The following is a 26,995-nucleotide window of genomic DNA, read 5'->3' as shown; positions in this document are numbered from 1 at the left end:
CCCTGAGACACGCTTGAAGTGTCAGAGGGTAAAGTCCTGCCTTGCAGACCAGAGAGGGTATGATGTGGACAGCACCACACTGTTTTCTCGGTCGCTTATTTTGGGAAAACAGTGAGAGAAGTTACACCCTGTTACCCTATGAAAAACAAAAGGTAAAAGATTAATTTAACACAATAAGGTAACCCAAGGAGAAAAAGAACAGATCTGGGAACAGATACAGGTCCGCCTCCTACTGACACCAAGCTAAAACTAACGAGCTTTGTCCCAGTCGGTGGGTGTACCCTGCTGAGGTGGAGCTTACTACTTTTTTTTGTTTGCCAACTAATGACAACAGCATTCACCCATGGTTACATGTGTCCCCCCCATGAAGCGATAAAGAAAAGAATTACCAGTATATCCTTTTCTGTTGAAATAGCGTGTCATTGCTTAAGAGCTACACAATTTGGTATTTAGCATAGCTCAATATTTTTCAGTTTACTGTAAAAAAATCAAATAATAAGAAGCAGTTTGTAAAACCACCCACAGACTGTCCTTAGACACCAGATATTGAAGAAAATTTGAAGAAAAGACATTTGTACAGTCTAAAGCACAACTAAGCAAAGTGCGGCCCACAGACCTGGCTGTTCCAGAGGTCCACACTGTGCCCTCCCCAGCCCAACCACCCACTGTCACTGCTGCCAAATCCAGGGTAAATGAATTGGTGGAGGAGATGCCAGCCACGTTATTCACCAATCAACATGTGAAACAGCTGACAATAACGCGTTTGTTTTTTTTCATGTGTATGGGATGTTTGGTTGGAGATGGGGAGTCTACGGGGTGGTGGGTCTCCTGCTGGACATGGGGAGGCTATGGGGGGTCTCCTGCTGTATATACAGGTGCTTCTCACAGAATTAAAATATCAAAGATATTTTCTCTCAGTTCTTCAATACAAAAAGTGAAACTCAATATATAAAGCCATTACAGAGTGATCTATTTCAAGTGTTTATTTCTATTAATGTTGATTATTATGGCTTACAGTCAGTGAAAACCCAAAAGTCATTATCTCAGTAAAGTAGAATACTTTATAACACCAGCTTGAAAAATGAATTTAAAATCCAAAATGTTGGACAATTGAAATGTATGTTCAGTAAATGCACTCAATACTTAGTCGGGGCTCCTTTTCCATCAATTACTCCATCAATGCAGCGCGGCATGGAGGCGATCAGCTCGTGGCACTGCTGAGGTGTTATGGAAGCCTTCATCTTGTCTGCATTGTTGGGTCTGGTGTCTCATCTTCCTTTTGACAATATCCTATAGATTCACCATGGGGTTAAGGTCAGGTGAGTTTGCAGGATAATCAAGCACAGTGATACTGCTGTTTTTAAACCAGGTATTGGCACCTGTCCACACTGCCAAAAGTACCAAGTCCTGCTGGAGAATGAAATTTCCATCTCCAAAAAGCTTGTCGGCAGAGGGAAGCAAGAAGTGCTCTAAAATTTCTTTGTAGACAGCTGCGCTGACTTTGGTCTTGATAAAACACAGTGGACCTACACCAGCAGATGACATGGCTCCAAAAACCACCACTGATTGTGGAAACTTCACACTAGACCTCAAGCAGATTGTGTGCCTCTTCACTTTTCCTCCATACTCTGGGACCTTGATTATCAAATGAAATGCAAAACTTACTTTCATCTGAAAACACCTTGGACCACTGAACAGTCCAGTTCTTTTCCTCATTGGCCCAGTTAAGACACTTCTTGTGTGGTCTATTGTCATGAGTGGTGTGAGATATGGGGAAATTATATCATTTTGATATCTGATAGAATGCCTTGTCAGATACATTTTGTCCTAAAATACTTGCTTCGAAACTCAGCCCCTACCCTCGGGATTTAGCCAAAGCAAATAAGTCTTTGAAGCGCTCTCCGTGGGGCTGAAAGACCACGTGTCTCCAAGCACCTAGTTCCACAATCACAGGGGTGTGAACTCTCACTCAGACACATTGGGAGTCCAAAGATCCCAGATTAAATCAGCAAAAGGCTCAGATATTGAAACTAGAAAATGACCTATAATAACAATGCAATATCTTTGAGCCTAGCCAAGCACATAATTGGAATAGGCATTCCATCCCCCCACACCCCCATACCCGGCAGCCACCTGTAGAACTTTGCGTTATTGAGTTATAAAGCATAGCTACCAGGAATTCCATACGGTAGGCATATTTGGTTTCCCTGCGCAGATAAGCGGCAGCAAAATCCAGTGGCGCCGCTGCTGTTCCATTCAGAGCTTCAGGCGGAAAGTTATGAGTGTCCACGGTTCCAGACAGAAAATCACACTCAAATAAAAAAAATATGGGACGGGCTGCACAAGCCGAGGGGTGGGTGCAGCGTGTGAGGGGGCAGTCTAGGGGATAATAGGCAGCTCCTCATTTTGGACTCAGTCTTTCAATTGGCAGGAGGCCTATTAGCCGACGCGGCCAGAAAATCATGCAACAAAGATTTGGACCTGTGATCCATCAGCGCCTCCCTGTGGTCAAATGCTACATAACGCGTTAATTGCAACTTATCTATACCTACCCTTGTACTACACTCTTGACTGTATACTGACATATCTGTTCTTGTAAATATATACCAGTATATTACTAGTGCACCTTTCGGCAATTAAATATAAAATTAATCTTGAGCTGCTCTTATCTCGATTCATGAATCCCCACGTCCGCACGCTCCGTTGGTTATTATACGCTACTCTGGGTTGGTTTCTGACATGATATAATCCTGTTGTTGGGGCTTATGTATAACGAGAAACTGGTGGCAGCATACCGTACTATGTTGGTGAGGAACACTGATGGTGATGGCCGGGAGGTTTACATATATGTCCCCAGCCTGGACTGGTGATTTATATCCCCACCTCACTGGGAGCTCCTCAATAACTCGTACCTATAAGGGACGCCTCTCCAGCGACTATTTGCCCTCGGTGCAGTTCCCTGACTGACCTGTGGCAAGTGATGGTGCCAAAGCCGATCCCTGCTGGGTCCTTCTCTCCCCTACCCGGAGGTGAGTGAAGTCGACACACCCCTTCCCCTGTGCCATCCGTCACAAGTGGCTTGACAAGGAATACGACACTTGAAGCCCATGCCCTGGATACGTCTGTGTGTGGTGGCTCTTAAAGGGACACTGTCACCTGAATTTGGAGGGAACAATCTTCAGCCATAGAGGCGGGGTTTTTGGGTGTTTGATTCACCCTTTCCTTACCCGCTGGCTGCATGCTGGCTGCAATATTGGATTGAAGTTCATTCTCTGTCCTCCATAGTACACGCCAGCGGAAGGCAAGATTGCCTTGCGCAGGCGTGTACTATTGAGGACAGAGAATGAACTTCAATCCAATATTGCAGCCAGCATGCCGCCAGCAGGTAAGGAAGGGGTGAATCAAACACCCAAAAACCCCACCTCCATGGCTGAAGATTGTTCCCTCCAAATTCAGGTGACAGTGTCCCTTTAAAGCAATGATTCAAGCAGCAGTCCACGCCTTCTAAATCTCCCCCAAATTTTCGAATGGCCTTTTCTTAATCCTTCCAAGGCTGCGGTTATCCCGGTTGTTTGTTCATCTTTTTCTACCACACTTTTTCCTTCCACTCAACTTTCCATTAATATGCTTGGATACAGCACTCTTAACAGCCAGCTTCTTTAGCAATGACCTTTTGTGGCTTACCCTCCTTTTGGAGTGTGTCAATGACTGCCTTCTGGACCAGGGCTGTGGAGTCAGTAAGCCACGACTCGGACTCTGACTCCTTCATAAATGGCCAATTCGTAACAATAAATTTACAGTTGTCAAATATTAACATCGTGCTTATTCAGTTTCTCACCATCATATAAGTAATCAGACCACTTAGAGCAAAAACTATATTTATTAGAATACAATTAGAATATAGCAAATAACTTTTATAAACTTTTCTAAACTCTTGTAAGTAAATATGCAATAAACACTGTTATGCAGTTAATAAGAAGAAATCTATAAATTTGTCCTCAGAAAAAGTATTGCCTCTGTCAGATCCTCCTTCATGGATGCCCTCAAATCTGATCTAATTATTTTGAGAGCAGAGAACAACCTCTCTACACTAACTTGGGTTGGTGGCAAAGCAATCACCACTCGGGCAACATCTCTGACAATGTCAGGATACAGAGGAATCGCTTGTTGCACTGTTATTTTTGATGAACGGTCAAATTTCTCAATTTCTTTTAGTGCACATGAAAAATTCTGCTGAAATGTACTGGCTGTGTTCTTATCTGCTTATCACTGTTGTTCATAGTTTGATAGAACATATATATTTGAGTAACATTTATAAAATTCATATGAAAGTTCAATTATGAAATATTAATACATTTTTTTTAAAGCTGGAGTCGGTACATTTCTACCGACTCCAACCAAAACTAACTCCGACTCCACAGCCCTGTTCTGGACATCTGTCAAGTCCGCAGTCTTCCCTTTTTAAACGCTTAGGAAGCCTTTGCAGGTATTTTTTTTTGTTCATTACTCTAATTTGCTGAGATAAAGACTTTTGGGTTTTCATTGGTTGCAAGCCATAATCAACATTAACAGAAATAAACAGTTGACACAGATCACGGTTTGTAATGACTCTACATAATATACGAGTTTCACTTTTTGTATTCAAGAACTGAAATAAATTAACTTTTTGATATTCTAATTTTGTGAGAAGCACCTGTGTGCGGGCTCAAACGGTATACAGGGTGATATCAGCATACTTAATTCTGCTCATTATTAAGTAATACAATTATTAATCTAAAATAATTATACTTAACATGTTAATATTAATATGGAGCACAATTAAGTTTTAGCCTGTTAGTTCGGCCCTCCACAGTAACTATTTCTCAAGTTGCCCCTCAGGAAAATTAAATGCCCACCCCTGGTCCAAAGCTCGGATATACCGTATATCTTGGGGAAAATTTGGGAGATCCTCAATTTGACAGTCATCTGATCCTGCAAATATCTACTGATTTTAGTGTAATGTTTATTGGGCTCTTAATTTTGGGACGAGTCGTGCAGGTTTATCTATTAAAAATCTGCATAGAAGACAAGTGCAAGAACTGCCTGCTATATACATGTACTAGTCTGGTCCATAAATTGTCAGCCTGACTACAATTGCGTAGGCAGGGTCTGATGTAGGCCGGGATCACACATGCGAGAAACACGGCAGAGTCTCGCATGTTAATACCCGGCCCTGCCGCCGTCACTTAGGAGCTGAGCGTGTGGCTCCATGTATTGCTATGCGGCTGCACGCTCCGTTCCGGAGTGCCAGCGGCAGGGCCGGATATTAACATGGGTGATCCTGGCCTAAATCAGACCCTGCCTACGCAATTGTAGCCAGGTATATATTTTTCTGAAATGCTCCAGCATTTCAAAGGAAGTTGACTTTAAAGATCCAGGAACCCTTGGCAGACTAGAGGCCAGTCTGGCACCGTCCCTGGCCATCTCTTCTTGACGATTCAAGTTGCCAGCGGTTTGGGCAGCATTAATCAGGTGACAGGATACCTTTAATGATGAATTAACACAATAAGATTGAAAAACTGCAACATGCATAGATTTGTCAGAAGAGTCATTCTTTTTTCCGATCCATGTCGATCAATTTTGTACTTTAATTTTTCCTCCTCTTATTGCAAAACGCATATCACCCTAACATGAACAGTCCTGTGTGCAGGGAACACCGCTCTGACAAGCGTGGAGATCATGAAAAATCTGAGGTTCCAACTTCTGGTACAATTTAAAAATCCATCTTTATACAATAGTTTAAAAATTCATTATGAAGTGCGGGGGAACAAGAACCACAAACCCCCTGCATAATCGCAATCTTAATAAAAAAAATTTAACGATTGAATAAAGATGGATTTTTAAATTCATTCCACCAGAAGCTGAAACCTCCATTTTTTCCACTGAAAAACATTCCAAGTGCAATGAAATGGTGAACAGCAAAATGCATCTTCATTGCATTTACTGTGTGGTAAAAATTACCTGGCCACAGTTCTTCATTTGTGCTTAATTACAATCATGCCAAACATATTTTGTATATTGTAGTGATTAAAATAATATTCACAAGATTGAAAAAAATAAGTGAAGTGTAACGCATGTTTAAGAAACTCAATGGTTTCTTTCTGTCAATGGAGTTGGTTGAGGGATTGTATTTTTGCAAGACCACCCAACATATTTATCATCATTATTTGTGGGTATGAACATTTCTCAAGGGTTATTCTTGCCTACTGTTTTTTTATTCCTTTAGCTTATTGTATGGTTTAATTAAATTTTATATTTTGATAGACCAAACTTTTATGGATGTGATGATAATAAAATTGTAAATTTTTTAAAATTAAAAATAAAGGGACCAATCATTGTAATCATTTTTATATACACTGCTCAAAAAAAAAAAATAAAGGAAACACTTAAACGACAGAATATACCTCCAAGTAAATCAAACTTCTGTGAAAGCAAACAGTCCACTTAAGAAGCAACACTGTTTGACAATCAATTTCATATGCTGTTGTGCAAATGTAATAGACAACAGATGGAAATTATTGGCAATTAACACACTCAATAAAAGGAGTGGTTCTGCAGGTGGGGACCACAGACCACATCTCAGTACCAATGCCTTCTGGCTGTTTTGGTCACTTTTGAATATTGGTTGTGCTTTCACACTCGTGGAAGCACAAGACTGACTCTACAACCCACACAAGTGGCTCAGGTAGCGCAGCTCATACAGGATGGCACATCAATGCGAGCTGTGGCAAGAAGGTTTGCTGTGTGTCAGTGTAGTGTCCAGAGGCTGGAGGCGCTACCAGGAGACAGGCCAGTACACCAGGAGAGGTGGAGGGGGACATAGGAGGGCAACAACCGAGTAGCAGGACTGCTACATCAGCTTTGTGCAAGGAGGAACAAGAGCATGTCATGATTCCAATGGCAGGGAATCACAAAAGGACAAGCACCAACGAGCTCTAGGGTGATGGAACCTGAGCTGACCGCGACCCTAAACCTGAACACACAAATAACAAGAGCCGGGGAACGTGCCTACGTTGATCCTAGACGTCTCGCACCAGCCTAAGATCTAACTTCCCCTATTAGAAGAAACACAGACCTCTCTTGCCTACAGAGAAATTCCCCACAGAAATAGCAGCCCCCCACTAATGACGGTGAAATGAGAGGAAGGCACATACACAGTATGAAAACAGATTCAGCAAAATGAGGCCCGCTAAAACTAGATAGCAGAGGAAACAAAAGTAAACTGCGCGGTCAGCAAAAAACCCTTCAAAAAACCATCCTGTAATTACTTGAACTCATGTTCCAACTCATGGAACATGAGGAGCAATTACAGCCCACTAGAGCAACCAGCAGCAAAGAAACAATTATATGCAAGCTGGACAAGACAAAAAATAAAGCAAAACGTGGAACAAGAAAATCAAAAACTTAGCTTGTCCTGAAGATTACTGAAGCCAGAAGCTGAGGTAACAAAACACTCTGATAACCTTGATAGCCGGCAGGGAAATGACAAGAAAGCCCGGTTAAATAGGAAACTCCCAAATGCTAATAGAACAGGTGGACACCAGAGACAGCAGAACACAAATCACCCAGTACCATCAGTAACCACCAGAGGGAGCCCAAAAACAGAACTCACAACAGTACCCCCCCCTTGAGGAGGGGTCACCGAACCCTCACGAGAACCACCAGGGCGACCAGGATGAGCCCTATGAAAAGCGCGGACCAAATCATCAGCATGAACATCAGAGGCAACCACCCAAGAATTATCCTCCTGACCATAACCCTTCCACTTGACCAAATATTGGAGTTTCCGTCTGGAAACACGAGAATCCAAGATCTTCTCCACAACATACTCCAATTCTCCCTCCACCAGCACCGGAGCAGGAGGCTCAAGCGAAGGAACAACAGGTACCTCATACCTCCGCAACAACGACCGATGGAACACATTATGAATAGCAAATGATGCCGGGAGATCCAAACGAAACGACACAGGGTTAAGAATTTCCAAGATCCTATAGGGACCGATGAACCGAGGCTTGAACTTAGGAGAAGAGACCTTCATAGGAACAAAACGAGAAGACAACCACACCAAGTCCCCAACACGAAGTCGAGGACCCACGTGGCGACGGCGATTAGCAAACTGCTGAGCCTTCTCCTGGGACAACTTCAAATTGTCCACCACATGACTCCAAATCCGATGCAACCCATCCACCACCATGTCCACTCCAGGACAATCAGAAGGCTCCACCTGACCAGAGGAAAAACGAGGATGAAACCCCGAATTACAAAAGAAAGGAGAAACCAAGGTAGCAGAACTAGCCCGATTATTAAGGGCAAACTCGGCCTAAAGGCAAAAAGGTAACCCAGTCATCCTGATCAGCAGAAACAAAACACCTCAAATAAGTTTCCAAGGTCTGATTAGTTCGCTCCGTCTGGCCATTCGTCTGAGGGTGGAATGCAGACGAAAAGGACAAATCAATGCCCATCTTAGCACAGAACGTCCGCCAAAATCTAGACACAACCTGGGATCCCCTGTCAGAAACTATGTTCTCCGGAATCCCATGCAAACGAACCACGTTCTGGAAAAACAGAGGGACCAACTCAGAGGAGGAAGGCAACTTAGGCAAGGGTACAAGATGAACCATTTTAGAAAAGCGGTCACACACAACCCAGATGACGGACATTTTTTGAGAGACAGGGAGATCCGAAATAAAGTCCATGGAAATGTGCGTCCAAGGCCTCTTCGGGATAGGCAAAGGTGACAACAATCCACTGGCTCGAGAACAGCAAGGCTTAGCCCGAGCACAAACCTCACAAGACTGCACAAAAGAACGCACATCCCTCGACAAGGATGGCCACCAAAAAGACCTGGCCACCAAGTCTCTAGTACCAAATATTCCAGGATGACCTGCCAACGCAGAAGAATGGACCTCGGAGATGACTCTACTGGTCCAACTATCCGGAACAAACAGTCTCTCAGGCGGACAACGATCAGGTTTACCCGCCTGCAAAGCATGTCGCAAGTCTGGGAAGACGGCCGACAAAATCACCCCATCCCTAAGGATACCAGTGGGCTCAGAATTTCCAGGGGAGTCAGGCACAAAACTCCTAGAAAGAGCATCCGCCTTCACATTCTTTGAACCTGGCAGGTATGAAACCACAAAATTGAAACGAGAGAAAAACAGTGACCAACGAGCCTGTCTAGGATTCAGACGCCTGGCAGACTCCAGGTAAATCAGATTTTTGTGATCAGTCAAGACCACCACACGATGTCTAGCACCCTCAAGCCAATGACGCCACTCCTCAAATGCCCACTTCATGGCCAAAAGTTCCCGATTACCCACATCATAATTCCGCTCAGCGGGCGAAAACTTCCTAGAAAAGAACGCACATGGCTTCATCACCGAGCAATCGGAGCCTCTCTGCGACAAAACCGCCCCCGCTCCAATCTCGGAAGCATCAACCTCAACCTGGAAAGGAAGCGAAACATCTGGCTGACAACACAGGAGCAGAAGAAAACCGGCATTTAAGTTCCTGAAAGGCCTCCACAGCCGCAGGAGACCAATCAGCAACATCAGCACCCTTCTTAGTCAAATCCGTCAAAGGCTTAACAACACTAGAAAAATTAGTTATAAAACGACGATAGAAATTAGCAAAGCCCAAGAACTTCTGCAGACTCTTAAGAGATGCAGGCTGCGTCCAGTCACAAATAGCCCGAACCTTGACGGGATCCATCTCAATAGTAGAAGGGGAAAAATATACCCCAAGAAAGAAATCTTCTGGACTCCAAAGAGACACTTTGAGCCCTTTACAAACAAGGAATTAGCCCGCAGGACCTGAAACACCTTCCTGACCTGCTGAACATGAGACTCCCAGTCATCAGAAAAAACCAAAATATCATCCAAATACACAATCATAAATTTATCCAGATATTCACGGAAAATATCGTGCATAAAGGACTGGAAGACTGAAGGAGCATTAGAAAGTCCGAAAGGCATTACCAAATACTCAAAATGGCCCTCAGGCGTATTAAATGCGGTTTTCCACTCATCACCTTGCTTTATTCGTATAAGATTATATGCACCCCGAAGATCAATCTTAGTGAACCATTTAGCCCCCTTAATGCGAGCAAACAAATCAGTCAACAAAGGCAAAGGATACTGATATTTTACGGTAATCTTATTCAAAAGACGATAATCTATACAAGGCCTCAAGGACCCATCTTTTTTGGCCACGAAAAAAAAACCTGCTCCCAAAGGGGACGAAGATGGACGGATATGTCCCTTTTCCAAGGACTCCTTAACATAATCCCGCATAGCAGTATGCTCTGGCACTGACAGATTGAACAAACGACCTTTAGGAAATTTACTGCCAGGAATCAAATCTATAGCACAATCGCAATTCCTGTGAGGAGGAAGCGAACTGAGCTTAGGCTCCTCAAAAACATCCCGATAATCCGACAAAAATACAGGAACCTCAGAAGGAGTAGATGAAGCGATAGAAATCGGAGGTGCATCATCATGAACCCCCTGACATCCCCAGCTTAACACAGACATCGTTTTCCAGTCAAGGACTGGATTATGAGTTTGTAACCATGGCAGACCAAGTACTAGAACATCATGTAAATTATACAATACCAGGAAGCGAATCACCTCCTGATGAACGGGAGTCATACGCATGGTCACTTGTGTCCAGTACTGAGGTTTATTCATAGCCAAAGGTGTAGAGTCAATTCCCTTCAAAGGAATAGGGACTTCCAGAGGCTCAAGACTAAACCCACAACGCTTGGCAAATGACCAATCCATAAGACTCAGGGCAGCGCCTGAATCTACATAGGCATCGACGGAAATGGACGATAATGAGCAAATCAGAGTCACAGACAGAATGAACTTAGACTGTAACGTACTAATGGCAACAGACTTATCAACCTTTTTTGTGCGTTTAGAGCATGCTGATATAACATGAGCTGAATCACCACAATAAAAGCACAACCCATTTTTCCGCCTATAGTTTTGCCGTTCACTTCTAGACTGAACTCTATCACATTGCATTGTCTCAAGTGCCTGTTCAGAAGACACCGCCAAATGGTGCACAGGTTTGCGCTCCCGTAAACGCCGATCAATCTGAATAGCCATATTCATAGACTCATTCAGACCCGTAGGCGCAGGGAACCCCACCATAACATCTTTAATGGCCTCAGAAAGGCCATCCCTGAATCTTGCAGCCAGGGCGCACTCATTCCACTGAGTAAGCACTGACCATTTCCGAAATTTTTGACAATATATTTCTGCTTCATCTTGCCCCTGAGAGAGAGCTAATAAAGCTTTTTCAGCCTGAATCTCCTGGTTAGGTTCCTTATAGAGCAAACCCAATGCCTGAAAAAACGCATCCACATTAAGCAACGCAGGATCCCCTGGTGCCAATGCAAATGCCCAATTTTGAGGGTCACCCCGCAGGAAAGATATAATAATCTTAACCTGCTGAGCAGGGTCTCCAGAAGAGCGAGATTTCAAAGAAAGGAACAGCTTGCAATTGTTCCTAAAATTCAGAAAACTAGATCTATCTCCAGCAAAGAACTCTGGAATAGGAATTCTAGGTTCAGACATAGGAGCATGTACAACAAAATCTTGTATATTTTGAACCTTAGCAGCAAGATTATTCAAGCTGGAAGCTAAACTCTGGACGTCCATGATAAACAGCTAAGGTCATAGCCATTCAAGGATTAAGAGGAGGAAAAAAAAAAAAAAAAAAAAAATCAGCCAGGCTGCAATTAGGGCTAGGCAGCAACCTCAGAGGAGAAAAAAAAAAAAAAAAAACTTCCTCAGACTACTTTTCCTCCTACTTCAGCCCAAACATTTTTGGCCGGCTATACAGTCATGATTCCAATGGCAGGGAATCACAAAAGGACAAGCACCAACGAGCTCTAGGGTGATGGAACCTGAGCTGACCGCGACCCTAAACCTGAACACACAAATAACAATAGCCGGGGAACGTGCCTATGTTGATCCTAGACGTCTCGCACCAGCCGAAGATCTAACTTCCCCTATTAGAAGAAACACAGACCTCTCTTGCCTCCAGAGAAATACCCCACAGAAATAGCAGCCCCCCACATATAATGACGGTGAAATGAGAGGAAGGCACATACACAGTATGAAAACAGATTCAGCAAAATGAGGCCCGCTAAAACTAGATAGCAGAGGATACAAAAGTAAACTGCGCGGTCAGCAAAAAACCCTTCAAAAAACCATCCTGTAATTACTTGAACTCATGTTCCAACTCATGGAACATGAGGAGCAATTACAGCCCACTAGAGCAACCAGCAGCAAAGAAACAATTATATGCAAGCTGGACAAGACAAAAAATAAAGCAAAACGTGGAACAAGAAAATCAAAAACTTAGCTTGTCCTGAAGATTACTGAAGCCAGAAGCTGAGGTAACAAAACACTCTGATAACCTTGATAGCCGGCAGGGAAATGACAAGAAAGCCCGGTTAAATAGGAAACTCCCAAATGCTAATAGAACAGGTGGACACCAGAGACAGCAGAACACAAATCACCCAGTACCATCAGTAACCACCAGAGGGAGCCCAAAAACAGAACTCACAACAGGAGCAGCACTTCCAGAGCCCTGTAAAATGAACTCCAGCAGGCCACAAATGTGCATGTGTCTTCACAAACTATTAGAAACCGACTACATGAGGATGGTCTTAGTGCCCGACGTCCACAGATGGGGGTTGTACTCACAGCCCAATACAGTGCAGGACGCTTGGCATTTGCCACAGAACACCACGATTGTCAAATTCACCATTGCAGCCATGTGCTCTTCAAAGATGAAAGCAGGTTCACACTGAGCACATGTGAGTGTGTAAACGCCGTGGAGAGCGATCTGCTGCCTGCAACATCCTTCAGCATGACCGGTTTGGCAATGGGTCAGTAAAGGTGTGGAGGGCAGCACAACCCTCCATGTGCTCGCCAGAGGTAGCCTGACTGTCATTAGGTCCAGAGAGGAGATCCTGAGACCCCTTGTGAGACCATATGCTGGTACGGTTGGCCCTGGGTTCCTCCTAATGCAGGAAAATGCCAGACCTCATGTGGCTGGAGTGTGTCAGCAGTTCCTGCAATATGAAGGCATTGAAGCTATGGACTGCCTTGCCCGTTCCCCAGACCTGAATCCGATTGAACATACCTGGGACATCCTGTCTCGCACCATCCACCAATGTCATGTTGCACCACAGACTGTCCAGGAGTTGGCGGATGCTTTAGTCCATGTCTGGGAGGAGATCTCTCAGGAGACTATCTGCCGCCTCATCAGGCGCATGCCCAGGCATTGTAGGGAGGTTATATAGGCACGTGGAGGCCACACACACACACTACTGAGCATCATTTCCTTGTCTTGAGGCATTTCCATTGAAGTTTGGTCAGCCTGTAACTTCATTTTCCACTTTGATTTTGAGCATCATTCCAACTCCAGACTTCCGTGGGATATTAGTTGTGATTTACGTTGATCATTTTTAGGTTTTATTGTTCTTAACACTTTCCACTATGTAATGAATAAAGATTTACAACTGGAATATTTCATTAAGTGATATCTAGGATGTGGGATTTTAGAGTTCCCTTTATTTTTTTGAGCAGTGTATATTTAAAATCATTTGGTGAACATTGAACTTGATGGACGGAGGTCATTTTTCAACCTATGTAACATTCATAACCTTCCAAGAGTCGCTTGTCAGATCAGAGCTAGCTATGGTCGCTGATGTTAGCGGTAAGTGCTGGCTGTATACGACATCACCATATAACTTCAAGCAACACAGGACGTACCGAAGTGTCTGGAAGGGATTAGGCTAATATTTGAACTTCAGCTTCCAAACAATGAATGTGGAGTTCCCAATTAAGAAAACCAAAGCGGACAGTTGTAACATATATAGGTAATAGTTGGTCATGCAGATACTTGATGAATAGGGGCTACGGTACAACTATCCTTCCCATTAGTGGGATTCAAGTCATGTAACATCACCAAAAAGCCTGAAATGGCATAGTCAAGTGACAGACCCTCTTGAACGCTTCCTTTATACCCTTATTGAGTATAAGGGGCTTTCCTATATTGTAGGGAAACCAGAGTGTTGTTAAGTTTCCTTTATGCAATAATGCAATGTCTGAATGCAACTTCATAGATTCTGGCTGCTGCAGTAAAACTATCATTTCTCGCATTAGAATGACCCTTCACCAGTCATAATGATGTGAGGTACAGAAACAAAGCATGCTTTTCACCTTACGTCCAGTAAAGGCGGCTCTGTGCAAAGGTGTGTCCCCCATATCGTTCAAAATATTAACGTCAGTTCCTGCCTGTAAAGAATAAGGGGGAGAGTCACAAGCACTTGATAAATTGGGCATTTGTTTAAATGAAAGGAAAACAAATGAGGATTACATTTCTCATAAATACTTATAAAGGGTTCGTGCACGTGGCCATATTTTCGGTCTGAGTGCGATCCAACAAAACATCTGCCAATGTTATGCTATGGGGTTGTACACATGTCAAGAGTTTTTCTATGGACCATGCCAAGGAAAAAAAGTAAAAATTAAAAATTGCTGCATACCCGAGTTTGATCTGATAGTCGGATCATACTTGACAATGCAAGTCAATGAGTGCGTGGAGACCATCGGACTCCACTCTGGAAATCGGATTGAACTCAGAGGTCATCAAAGACTGACAGAATGGAGAAGATGGAGACATTTTTTTCTCCATTTTCATCTCATACGAGAGAATCAGATCACACTATACTCACACTCTGATCAAACTCTGATGAGGATGTGATTTGCATAATCGACCCATTTCTCTAGGGTGAAAGTACACAAAGTCGTCTGCACTTAGAACAAGAGTAAGAACTCCAAATTCCATTCATTTCTCTCCACACCCATAGATAGGAGGCGTCAACGAACTGCTCCTTTCTACATCTCTTCTTAGGCATATACGCTAACGGGCTGCTGCTAGCGCAAGTGCCGGCGTTCAATGGCGCTAGCGCAGATAGAGCAGCTGCTAGCTCCATCTGCGCTAGCAGTGACGGACCCGGAAATGCTGCAGCCCGTGTCTCCGGGTCCGTCACTCAATGACGGCACATCCTTGGCGCACGAATGGGCATGCGCTAGCGATGCATCCGACATTGCAGTCAACGGCGGCCGTAACGGACTACATTACACCGCGTTTATGCCGCAGTGTAACTTAGTCCATCTAACGGACTGCCTTGACACAATGTGAACCTGGCCTTAGGGTAGCATAACCAAGCGCTCTCCAGAGGTTTTCGCCAGTTAGTGGATTTGTCAGGAGCAAGCTCAGACTAGTCCACTGTAAAATTAGCAAATCACCCGATTGGCATGTCTCATTGTTTACTAGTAAGCTCTGCCCCCAGATCATCATATAGACTGACTTCTAAAATGAGAAAAGGAAGGATAGCAAAACGTATATTTAGAATATTAAAAAAAAAAAAAAAAAAAAACACAACACAACTCTTCAATCTTCATTTAGTATCCATTGGGTTAAAATACAGATACCAGTGATGTAGTGCCACCCAGAGTGCCTGCATGTCTGCCCAAGATATTATATAGGTGTAAAATATGTGTGCCATTATGTAAGCACTACTACTCCTTCTCTTATATGCCTGCACCAGGGAAATGCTGAAACTTTACATTACTCTAACTCATGATTTTTCACTGCAGATGTACTCACTACATTTTATATACATGCAGCAGAGAAATCTCTAGTGTAAATTAACAGACGCTGCAATAGAAAATCTGCAGATTTTCAATTTATGTTGGGGATGTTGCAACAGATTTCACCTTTTTAAATGCAACGGGTAAATGTGCAGCAAAATGCAGCGCAGTGCGGCTGTAAAATCCAGTTATCCCCACAGTGGATTTAGCTGCAGATTTTTTAAAGCAGGAGGTGGTTTTTTAAGAATTAAGACATTAAGTCTCACCTATGTCTTTTTAGATTGAAAAAAGAATTTGTGGGCAACTAAGGGGGAAAGGAAATGGTCACTCATTTTCTTTATAAATATTTTTATCTATTTCCTTTGAACTAAACTAAAAAAAAAAAAAAGAGCTAAACAAAACTTTAGTGGATTTTCTATTTTTCCTGCCACTCCCCCCAAATATTAAACAGGTTTCCCCATTTTAAAAAGAGGTTAAACAGGATGTAAAAATATAAAGTACAGCATACTCCCCTACCTATCCCCTGCTGCTCCATTACTCAATACATCCCGGTAAGCTGATGCCTTTCTGCAGCACAGTACCAATCAGCAGACACAAACAGGGGCCAGTGATGAGCGCACACTGACAATGTGTGAGCAGTGCAAGGCTGGGCTCCTGCAGTGTCAGTGTGCGCTTATTGCTGGCTCCTATCTAAAGCAGCCACAACGTATTAGGGCTCGTGCAGACGGCCATATTACCAGGACGAATTAGATCCGCTGTGACGTATAGCACTCGTCCCCATGTTACTCAAGGAGGCAGCACAATTTCTCATCTGACCAAGTGGGCAGAAGCAAAAAAAAAAAACAATTGCAGCATGCATGATTTGCCTCTGATAATTATGGCACTCACCCATTCATGTTTACGTGCCTGTGAAAAACATCGGATCGCACTCAGATGACATCTGAATGCAGACCAATTTTCATGAACAGACCGAATGGAGCAATTTTTTTCTTTTTCACTTCACTTCTGAGAAAATCTGATCAGAGAGTATCAGCATAATTGCACTGATTTTCTCGGTTGGAGAACTTTGTGTTGTGTGACCCTAGCCTTACACTGCAGACAGAAGCCAGTAATGACAGTGTACACCGACATCAAGTCCGGCGAGGCTCCCACAGCGCCACTGTCCAGAGGTGCAAAGCTGCTGATCAAATTCAGGCTTGAGCTCTGGCAATCAAAGCATGACGAAGTGCTCAGTTTACAAATTGAGGGGGTTTAATGGTGAGCTGAGCCCTTGCCACACCAAGGGTGCAATGTAGCATCTATCAATTTGCATCCAAAATAAATCCATTATTCCATTATTTTTTTCTAGCAACTAAAATCACTAAAGTCTATACTACAAGCATGATTTTTAGATTTGTACAAGTGGCTTGCCGTATATACTCGAGTATAAGCCAAGATTTTCAGCCCATTTTTGGGTGCTGAAAGTCCCCCTCACGGCTTAGGGTACTTTCACACTGGCGTTTTTTTTTTAATACGTCGCAATGCGTCGTTTAGGGGAAAAAATGCATCCTGCAAAGTTGTTTGCAGGATGCGTTTTTGCCCCATAGAGTAACATTACTGACGCATTGCGACGTATTAACACACGTCGCAACCGTCGTGCGACGGTTGCGCCGTGTTGTGGCGGACCGCCGGGAGCAAAAAACATTAAATGTAACGTTTTTTGCTCCAGACGGACCGCTTTTTCCGACCGCGCATGCGCGGCCGGAACTCCGCCCCCACCTCCCTGCTCATCACAAAGGGGCAGCGGATGCGCCGGAGAATGCATCCACTGCACGTCGGAATCTCGGCCCGACGCAATGTGACGGGCCGAATTCCGACGCTAGTGTGAAAGTAGCTTTATACTCGAGTCATACCGAGGGGTCGGCAGGGGAGGGGGAGCGGGGACTGTAATTATACTCACCTGCCCCTGGCGCGGTCCCTGCATGTCTTTTTCCCAGAACCGGCAGCTTCTTCCTGTACTGAGCGGTCACATGGTACCGCTCATTACAGTAATGAATATTGCGGCTCCACCTCCCATAAGGGTGGAGCCGCATATTCATTACTGTAATGAGTGGTAACGGTGACCGCTCAAGTACATGATGAAGCTGCAGCGCCGGGGAAGCAGGGACTGTACAGCGCCAGGAGCAGGTGAGTATAACGGGGAGGGCTGAGCGATATTCACCTGTTTCTCGTTCCAGCCGCGGCTCTGTCTTCAGCGTCTTCTGCAGTGACGCTCAGATCAGAGGGCACAGTGACGTGGTTAGTGCATGTCCTCTGCCTGAACGTCAGTGCAGAAGACGCTGAAGATGAAGCGGAAAAAAAAGATGGAGCGGCACCGGAACGAAGTCAGGTGAATATTGAAAGTGCCGGGGGCCTGAGCGACGGAGAGGTGAGTATGTGATTTTATTTATTTTTTTTTTTATTGCAGCAACAGCAAATGGGGCAAGTGTCTGTATAGAGCATCTTATGGGGCCATAACGCTTGTTCAGCACTATATGGGGCAAGTGTCTTTATAGAGCCATAATCAACGTTTGTGCAGCATTATATGGGGCAAATATCTTTATGAAGCATCTTATGGGGCCCATCATAAACTTTATGGATCATTATATGGGGCTCCTGATTCAATATGAATATTCAAAAACACTTAACCTACTGATGTCTCAATTAAATTTACTTTTATTGGTATCTATTTTTACTTTTACCGGTAGCTGCTGCATTTCCCACCCTAGGCTTATACTCGAGTCATTAAGTTTTCCCAGTTTTTTTGTGGCAAAATTAGGGGGGGGGGGGGGCGGGATGTGTCGGCTCATACTCTGGTCGGCTTATACTCAAGTATATACGGTAATTAATGTCTTGGGAGTGAAACTCCATTTACGGTAACTGGAAACAGTCAATGCAGCTCAAACTAACTTATCAGATCATGTTCCTGGTACTGGCAAAATAAAATTATATTTGCTTCACAATATTTATGCACGAGGCTCGATAATATTGCCCAAGCAAACCTGTTAGTATACTTCATTGCTGTTAAATAAAGATATTTTATTAGGAGAATAAACCTAGCTGCTTATTTAGAAAAATTGCTGGGCTGGTTTCCCCATAAAGCATGTCATACTTTAATGGAAATATTCAGTCTAACCTTTAATAACTCTTCCACCACGTCCCGGTGTCCAAAATAACAGGCAAGATGAAGAGGCGTCCATCCCATATTAGACTTACTTTTACCTAGAAACAAGAGATTTATTTACTTTACACCACAATGACTAGAATCACCAATGCTACTGTACAGGAGAAGTAATGCATCTACAATTTGACGATTGACTGGCTGCAGCGGTCATAGGATCCCCACAGGAAACGTGAACAAGGAGACGAGGGGGGGTGGGGGGGATTAATGGCAGCAGTGTGGAGTAACGACATAGCATAAAACAAAACCATCATTATGTCACTGCTGCAGACATGAAGAAAAACCAGCAAGAGCTGCAGAGAGGCAACACTGACTGGAGTGGCTGCAATTTTATTATTTTTATCACAAATCAGCATTTGGACATTAGCTGTAAATCAGAGCAGCCTTTAAAAAGGTTGTCTCCTACATAGGCCCATCTCAGGTGTTAATAAGACATTGTCATAAAAGGGCTATAAGGCGTTATTAATGTCAGAGTACCGTCCATCTCTGTCAGCGTAGCTACGGGGGAAAGCAGCAGGGGGCCATCGCCCCGGGCTCCACGCTCTGAGGGGACCCACCTGGAGCTACGCTACTGTAAGTGTACTGGCGTGCACAGCACACCGATACAGTTAATTCTGCGGCAGAGCAGGGAGAATTGATGTGGTGCCAGCAGCTGACTGCATTGATGAGGGAAGGAGTGCTACGCTCCTTCTCCCTTCATCTCCCTGTCAGTCTCACGTCACCGACACCGGCAGGGGGCGCAACGACTTCATTGCCCGATGCCCGTGGTCCGGAGGTTAAGAAGGAGCAGGGCAGCAACCAGGAAGAAGAGAGGTGAGTATTTATTGTTTTTCTTTGTGGGGGCTGCCTTATACTACAGAGTCTGCCTGTGGGGTGGGGGGTGCTGCCTTATACTAGAGTCTGCCTGTGGGGGGGTGCTGCCTTATACTAGAGTCTGCCTGTGGGGGGGTGCTGCCTTATACTACAGAGTCTGCCTGTGGGGGGGTGCTGCCTTATACTACAGAGTCTGCCTATGGGGTTCTGCCTTATACTACAGAGTCTGCCTATGGGGGGCTGCCTTATGCTATAGAGTCTGCCTATGGGGAGTGTATTATACTATATTGAGGACTATCTGGTGCATTGTACTATATGGAGGCCCTCTAGGGGGCCATCATACAGTGTGGAGATTATAGTGAGGGGGTCATTTTACAGTGTTGGGGGCTACTAAGGGTCCAGTATACTGTGTGGGTGGTACTATACAGTGAGGGGGCATTATACTGTGTATAAAAGAGCATCATACTGTGTATAGGGGAGTTATAAGGGGGGAGACTCAGGACATTATTCAATGTAAAGTGTGTACTTTTTGTTATAGGAGGTAACTCAGGTTACTGTGACTATCAAAGGGGCACACAGGGCAATATTACTTTCTAGGGGGGAAAAATATGAGCACTGTTTTCTAGGGCACTTGCACCCAGCATTACTATATTATAGAGGGTTGCATTAGAATTTAGATGGCACGGAGAACCACACAGCAGGTGCAGTAAAAAAACACATACGGCAGCAGCGGCTCAGTATTGGGGTATCAGCAGGATGAGGAGTTTGTGCAGGTTGGGAATAGATGGTGACGTGCTGAAAATATGAGACGCGAAACGTTTCTTTGTTGTATTCTCTGCAGCCGAGTCGTGGCTGGAAGAAGTTGTCGTGTCGGTTTGGCCAGATAGAAAAGACGGGAAAAATGAACGATTCCATCAGAAAGAAAGAACGTCAGCGGTAAGTCATTATCTGTAACTGTGCTGTGATCTCTTATATGTTCTGTAGGGCTGTTATCTACCACTGACCATATGGCGGTAATATCAATATTGGTCTTTATATAGCGATTATTTTCAGTAACATCTGTCATCTGCTGAGGTTCTCCTCCACTATTAGGGTGCGTCACCCAGTTGTAGTCAAGGTTACCTGGGCCCACTCAGAAGTTTTGCACCCCCCCGAACCAAAACCCTAGCTACGCCTCTGCTCACTGTAATCCAACAATTGGCCTACACAGCGGTAATAAGCTCATCGTTTCAACAGCTGGAAACTGACGGTGAATTAAACCACCTCACTGTAGTGAAAAATGAAGCGTCAGCGTTTTATAGGAAGAAAACACAGGTCCATGGAGTTCAACCTACAGCTTTAACCTAGGGCTGGGCTATTTTGAATAAAATTGAAATTTTAAAAAAAAAAAAATAAAGTATACAGATTAGTATATGATATACTGACTACAGAAATCAGATGTCATATACAGGATAATATGTGATGGTAATATGTGATATACGAGTACAGAATATCAGATATCACACCAGTCACATTAGCCTGTATAAACCATCTGATGTCTGTACACAGTATATTACATACAGTATGCAGATATGTGACTGGTATAAGGGCAGCACGGTGGCGCAGTGTTGGCAGAGCGCAGCCTTGCAGCGCTGGAGTCCTGGGTTCTAATCCCACCTTGGACACCATCTGCAAGTATGTTCTCCCCGTGTTTGCGTGGGATTCCTCCGGGTACTCCGGTTTCCTCCCACATTCCAAAGACATACTGATTGCGAATGTAGATTGTGAGCCCCATCGGGGACAGTGATGATAATGTGTGCAAAACTGTAAAGCGCTGCGGAATATGTTAGCGCTATATAAAAATAAAGATTATTATTATATACTGACTACAGGACGACATGTGATATTCTGCAATCATTGGATAATATATAATGTGCGCCACATACATACACAGGAAAGCCCATAGTACAATATATCACATTATCCTGTAATAAGGTTTGTCAGGCAATCCCCGCATGTTTGTAGGCCAACAGCCACGAAACATGCAGCTGCAGGGACTCGAACTTGTTACCCGTGCATCAACGATACTCCGCACATACCCCAACACCGGCAGAAAACTCGAGGACTTGCACTCATCACTATTACATATACAGCTGTTTGTTAGGAAGATGGATGAAAACTTATAAAACAAACTATTAGAGCCGCATTCTTTATTACCTTTGCAATCCAGGTTAATGGTAACGTGTCCTTTTTTGCAGCTTGCTAGAAGGGTTCGGACTCCATCTATGTTTCCATTTCGGGCATCATGGAGAAGCTGCTCTTCAGGTTCACCGTTTATACCTGAGTGGAAAGATGACCAGATTAATCACCGTAGCAAAGGAGTTGTCAGAGATACTCTGCCCTAAAGAGTAAGGGTATGTGCACACGATGCGTTTTGTCCTGAAAAATGGAGGTGAAAGAAGCATATTTCTTCAACTAGTGATGAGCGAGTACTCGTTGCTCGGGTTTTCCCGAGTACGCTCAGGTGATCTCCGAGTATTTGATAGTGCTCGGAGATTTAGTTTTCATCGCCTCAGCTGCATGATATATGGCTGCTAGCCAGCCTGAGTACATGTGGGGATTCCCTAGCAACCAGGCAACCCCCACGTGTACTCAGGCTGTCTATCAGCCGTAAATCATACGGCCGAGTCAACAAAAACAATCTCCGAGCATTCACAAATACGCTGCGTATTTATGCAACGTCAAACCCGCAGCAGCCAGATGTTACAGCATAGTGGATGGGATGTCTACAAATCCCATGTCCATTATGCATCCATACTTGCCTGTGAATCACCTACAGAGAAGGACATGAGACGCGTTCTTCCAGTTGCTAGTCTCCGCAACAGAAATTTCACCAATAGAAGGTATTGGACGTGTTGAATCGACACGGTTCAGTGAACACATGTGGACCTATCTGCATTCAATAGACGGCAGCGCTTTGGACACAGTGAACATGCACTACGTCCAAAGCGCTGCTACTTCTGGATTCTGGCCACCTTGCCTTACTCTAAGCTCTGTAGAAATCTGCACTGTGGTTTTTCTGTTGTACACAGACCCCACAATCATGGCTGATGCACAGACAGCTAAGGCGACCCCTTTAAGAACATCACACATGCCACTATCATAGTGAATGTACAGTGGGTACATATTCAGACCCCTTTACATTTTTTAGTCTTTCACTGCAGCCATTTGGTAAATACAAAAAAGTTCATTTTTTCACATTAATGTACACTCTGCACCCCATCTTGACTGAAAAAAAGAACAAATGTAGATATTTTTGCTAATTTAATAAAAAAGAAAAACTGAAATATCACATGGTTATAAGTATTCAGACCCTTGGCTGAGACACTCATTTAAGTCACATGCTGTCCATTTCCTTGTGATCCTCCTTGAGATGGTTCTACTGCTGAGTTTAATTAAACTGATAGGACTTGATTTGGAAAGGCACACACCTGTGTATATAAGACCTCACAGCTCACAGTGCATGTGAGACCAAATGAGAATCATGAGGTCAAAGGAACTGGCCAAGAAGCTCAGAGACAAAATTGTGGCAAGGCAAAGATCTGGCCAAAGTTACAAAAGAATTTCTGCAGTACTCAAGGTTCCTAAGAGCACAGTGGCCTCCATAATCCTTAAATGGAAGAAGTTTGGGACCACCAAAAGTCTTCCTAGACCTGGCCATCCAGCCAAACTGAGCACTCATGGTAGAAGAGTCTTGGTGAGAGAGGTAAAGAAGAACCCCAAGATCACTATGGCTAAGCTCCAGAAATGCAGTAGGGAGATGGGAGAAAGCTCCACAAAGTCAACCATCACTGAAGCCTTCCACCAGTCGGGCCTTTATGGCAGAGTGGCCCGATCGAAGCCTCTCAGTGCAAGACGTATGAAAGCCCACACAGAGTTTGCTAAAAAAAAAAAAAAAAAAACACATGAAGGACTCCCAGACTATGACCAATAAGATTCTCTGGTCTGATGAGAAGATAGACTTTTTGGTGATAATTCTAAGCGGTATGTGTGGAGAAAACCAGGTACTGCTCATCACCTGCCCAAAACAATCCAAACAGTGAATCATGGTGGTGGCAACATCATGATATGTGGGTGTTTTTCAGCTGCAGGGGCAGGACGACTGGTTGTCATTGAAGGAAACATGAATGCGGCCAAGTACAGAGATATCCTGGATGAAAACCTCTTCCAAAGTGCTCTGGACCTCAGACTTGGCCAAAAGTTCACCTTCCAACAAGACAATGACCCTAAGCACACAGCTAAAATAACAAAGGAGTGGCTTCAGAACAACTCTGTGACCAATCTTTACTGGCGCAGCCAGAGCCCTGACCTAAACCCAATTGAGCTTCTCTGGAGAGACCTGAAAATGGCTGTCCACCAACGTTCAACATCCAACCTGAAGAACTGGAGAGGATCTGCAAGGAAGAATGGCAGAAGATCCCCAAATCCAGGTGTGAAAAACTTGTTACATTATTCCCAAGACGTCTCATGGCTGTACTAGCGCAAAAGAGTGCTTCTACTCAATACTGAGCAAAGGGTCTGAATACTTATGACCATGTGATATTTCAGTTTTTCTTTTTCAATATATTTGCAAAAAATTCTACATTTGTTTTATTTTTGTCAAGATGGGACGCAGAGTGTACATTGAGAAAAAATTAACTTTGAATTTACCAAATGGCTGCAATGAAACAAAGTAAAAAATGTAAAGGGGTCTGAATACTTTCCGTACTCACTGTATATTAGTGTGCTTTATCAATTTGTGTTTCAAACAATTTCATGTACATTTCACGAGTGTTTATTTGGTAGAACGACCCCTTTGAAAAAGAAATAGCCTTTCATTGCTGAGATAGGCAAACTCCATTTAGCTCCGACCACGGAGTTGCAGAACAAGACGCTAGCGGATGAACTATGGTGTTTATGTAACTCGCATAGAAGTCATCAAGCGTTCTGTTAGTGCTCGTCTGCATGCTAGTCATTTCTATGGAAGTTACAGAATCACCGTAGGTCAGGCACTTTTTGCCGTTTCTGGATTTCCATCTTACCCATGAAAGGCCGAAATGGGAATAACCTTTTAGTCATATCGCTACAATTAGGACTTCACAATATGTTGAAAACAAGTTAGTGTTAGACTTTAACCTATAATTGTTGTTTGGTTTTCGATTTTAAAGGGGTTTTCTGTTTTTGGAGAAAAAAAAAAATCACTGTTCCCTGCTGCAGTTCCAGCGCTCAGTGTCCTCCGCAGCCCCAGGTGTCCTTTATGGTATCATGACGACAGCAGTGCAGCCAATAATTGAGCTCAGCGGCTCTGCCAATGTGGGCAGCTCAGACCCGCTGACCTCAGTTTCTTGCTGATGCGTCACCAACGCTGCAGACAATACCAGAAATCTGGATCAGCAGCGGAGACTTGGCACTGGACCTGGGGAGGGCGAGTAAAATGCAAGTTTTTTTTTTATTTTAGCAGGTAATAAAAGGGTTTTCTGGTTTCGGCAAACCTCCAGATACCTTCATTAAGAAGAAGCTGCTTTTACTCCATGTATTGGACACATCTGTTTTACTTGCAGTATACTATTTTTCACTTTATTGCAAAAAAACACAATATAGCGAGTCATTTGAAAAGCACAGGATCGGCTACATTGAATAGAGTTATGAAATAAAATAGTGACATGATGAGCAAACAAGGGTTTCTAAGATAAGGAGACAGTGAGTTAAGTCCTGGTTCCTCTTTCCATAGTACTTGCATTTGCGTTTCCTTGCTCGGAAAAGCCATTTTCCTTGCTTATCTGAAACTTTTGAAGTGACCCTCCACAAGATAATGCTGCAAATAGCTGTAAGCTTACGAAGTAATCACGAGCTAGAAAAAAAACTAAGGTTACGTTCACACGTTGCGTTTTTGCTGCTTTTTTATGCAAATTTTAAGCTGCGTTTTACATCAGCAAAGGAAATTAGATTTCAGTAATCTCATGCACACACATTAGGTTTTTTTTCCCTGAATGGGAAAACTGCTATGCTTTTGCAAAAACCTCAGATATCAGGTCTTGCTGTGTTTTTAGTGCAAAAACCTTAAAAGGATGTGTACACAATACGGAAGTGGCAGCGCTATGGACACAGAGGATGTTCGATGTGTCAAGTGCTGCCGTCTTTTGAGCGCAGGTGATTACACATGTGTTCACTGAACCGTGCGGATTCACCGCGTCCAATACATTCTATTGGTGAAACTTCTCTTGCGGAAATTGACATACTGCGGTCTGGAGAGATGCGCCACATGTCAGCCTCCCCGGGTGAGCCGCGGACGTCTCTGGACACATAGTGGGCATGGGATTTCTAGAAAACCCATCCACTAGGATGTCACATCTGGACACTGCACAAATACACAACACCCAACCCGCAGGGATCACTGATGGTGTTCACATACCCTTAGGAAGTTGCATCGTGATTTTTTAAGAGGCACCAAGCTATCAGCATGCACAAGAGACAGCAAAAACTCAGCAAAAAAAAATGGTTGTTAAAGTCTATCCTTGTTCATAGGGCATATGGAATTAAGAGCTTGTTCCCCTGCTCAGTACCCCTCTCTATGAGACAGAATAGTAAGCCACTGACAAATCCGGCTTACCCTGACAAAATTAGCTGTTTGCAAGCAGAGCTTTCAGCTGCAAACAAAGGAATCACCTCTTTTCAAAGCGCCCCTTTAATGCTTTGTCAAGCCTTATTCACATGATAATAAAAAGCTTAAAACCTCACCAAGGCTTGTAGAGAACAATAAACCGGTTATAGCCTCAAATGCCAGTAACCTACAAATATGGGGTTAATCTGCAGGTTTCTTACAGAAAACCCAGCTGCCCGGAGGAAATTAACTTTCAGTCACACAGGCGAGTCCAAAGTGGCTACAGTCACTACATAGCAAGCAGCAGCTGTAGGCACACCCTGGCACATTGAATGGCAGCCTGCGGTGTAGCGTATCAGTGCAGAGACGGCTGTCAGTCAATGTGGCAGGGTGTGCCTTCAGCCGCCCCTCACCACATACTGGACACTGACTGATGCCTTGCAGACGCTCCTCCATGACTGAAAGCTGGAGGCAGTGGGAGGGATAGAGTTAATTTATTCCTGTTAGCTGTCATTTCAGTAGGGCAAATATAGAATGCTACTGACCTGCAGATTAACTCCATATTGAAAGGTTAATAGCATTTGGAGAGATGACAGGTTCTCTTAAAAGGTATTGCTCACATTGCCGTAAACCACTGCCGAGCGC

At 43.9% G+C, this 26,995-nt stretch overlaps 1 protein-coding gene across 1 annotated transcript in view; it reads right to left on the bottom strand.

The window, feature by feature from the left end:
* The window catches only part of LOC138643403 (oxysterol-binding protein-related protein 1-like), a 161,525-nt gene that overhangs the window by 105,523 nt on the left and 29,007 nt on the right, over positions 1 to 26,995 (bottom strand). The window contains exons 2-4 of the mRNA XM_069732318.1: positions 21,928 to 22,050; positions 18,874 to 18,959; positions 14,283 to 14,357 (exon numbers count right to left, since the gene is read on the bottom strand). Of these exons, the coding sequence (XP_069588419.1) occupies positions 14,283 to 14,357; positions 18,874 to 18,959; positions 21,928 to 22,050 (284 nt within the window). The remainder of the gene's footprint in view (positions 1 to 14,282; positions 14,358 to 18,873; positions 18,960 to 21,927; positions 22,051 to 26,995) is intronic.

The sequence above is a fragment of the Ranitomeya imitator genome, chromosome 6, assembly GCF_032444005.1.
Source record: "Ranitomeya imitator isolate aRanImi1 chromosome 6, aRanImi1.pri, whole genome shotgun sequence".
Classification (NCBI taxonomy): domain Eukaryota; kingdom Metazoa; phylum Chordata; class Amphibia; order Anura; family Dendrobatidae; genus Ranitomeya; species Ranitomeya imitator.
This window is presented reverse-complemented; position numbering and strand designations above follow the sequence as displayed.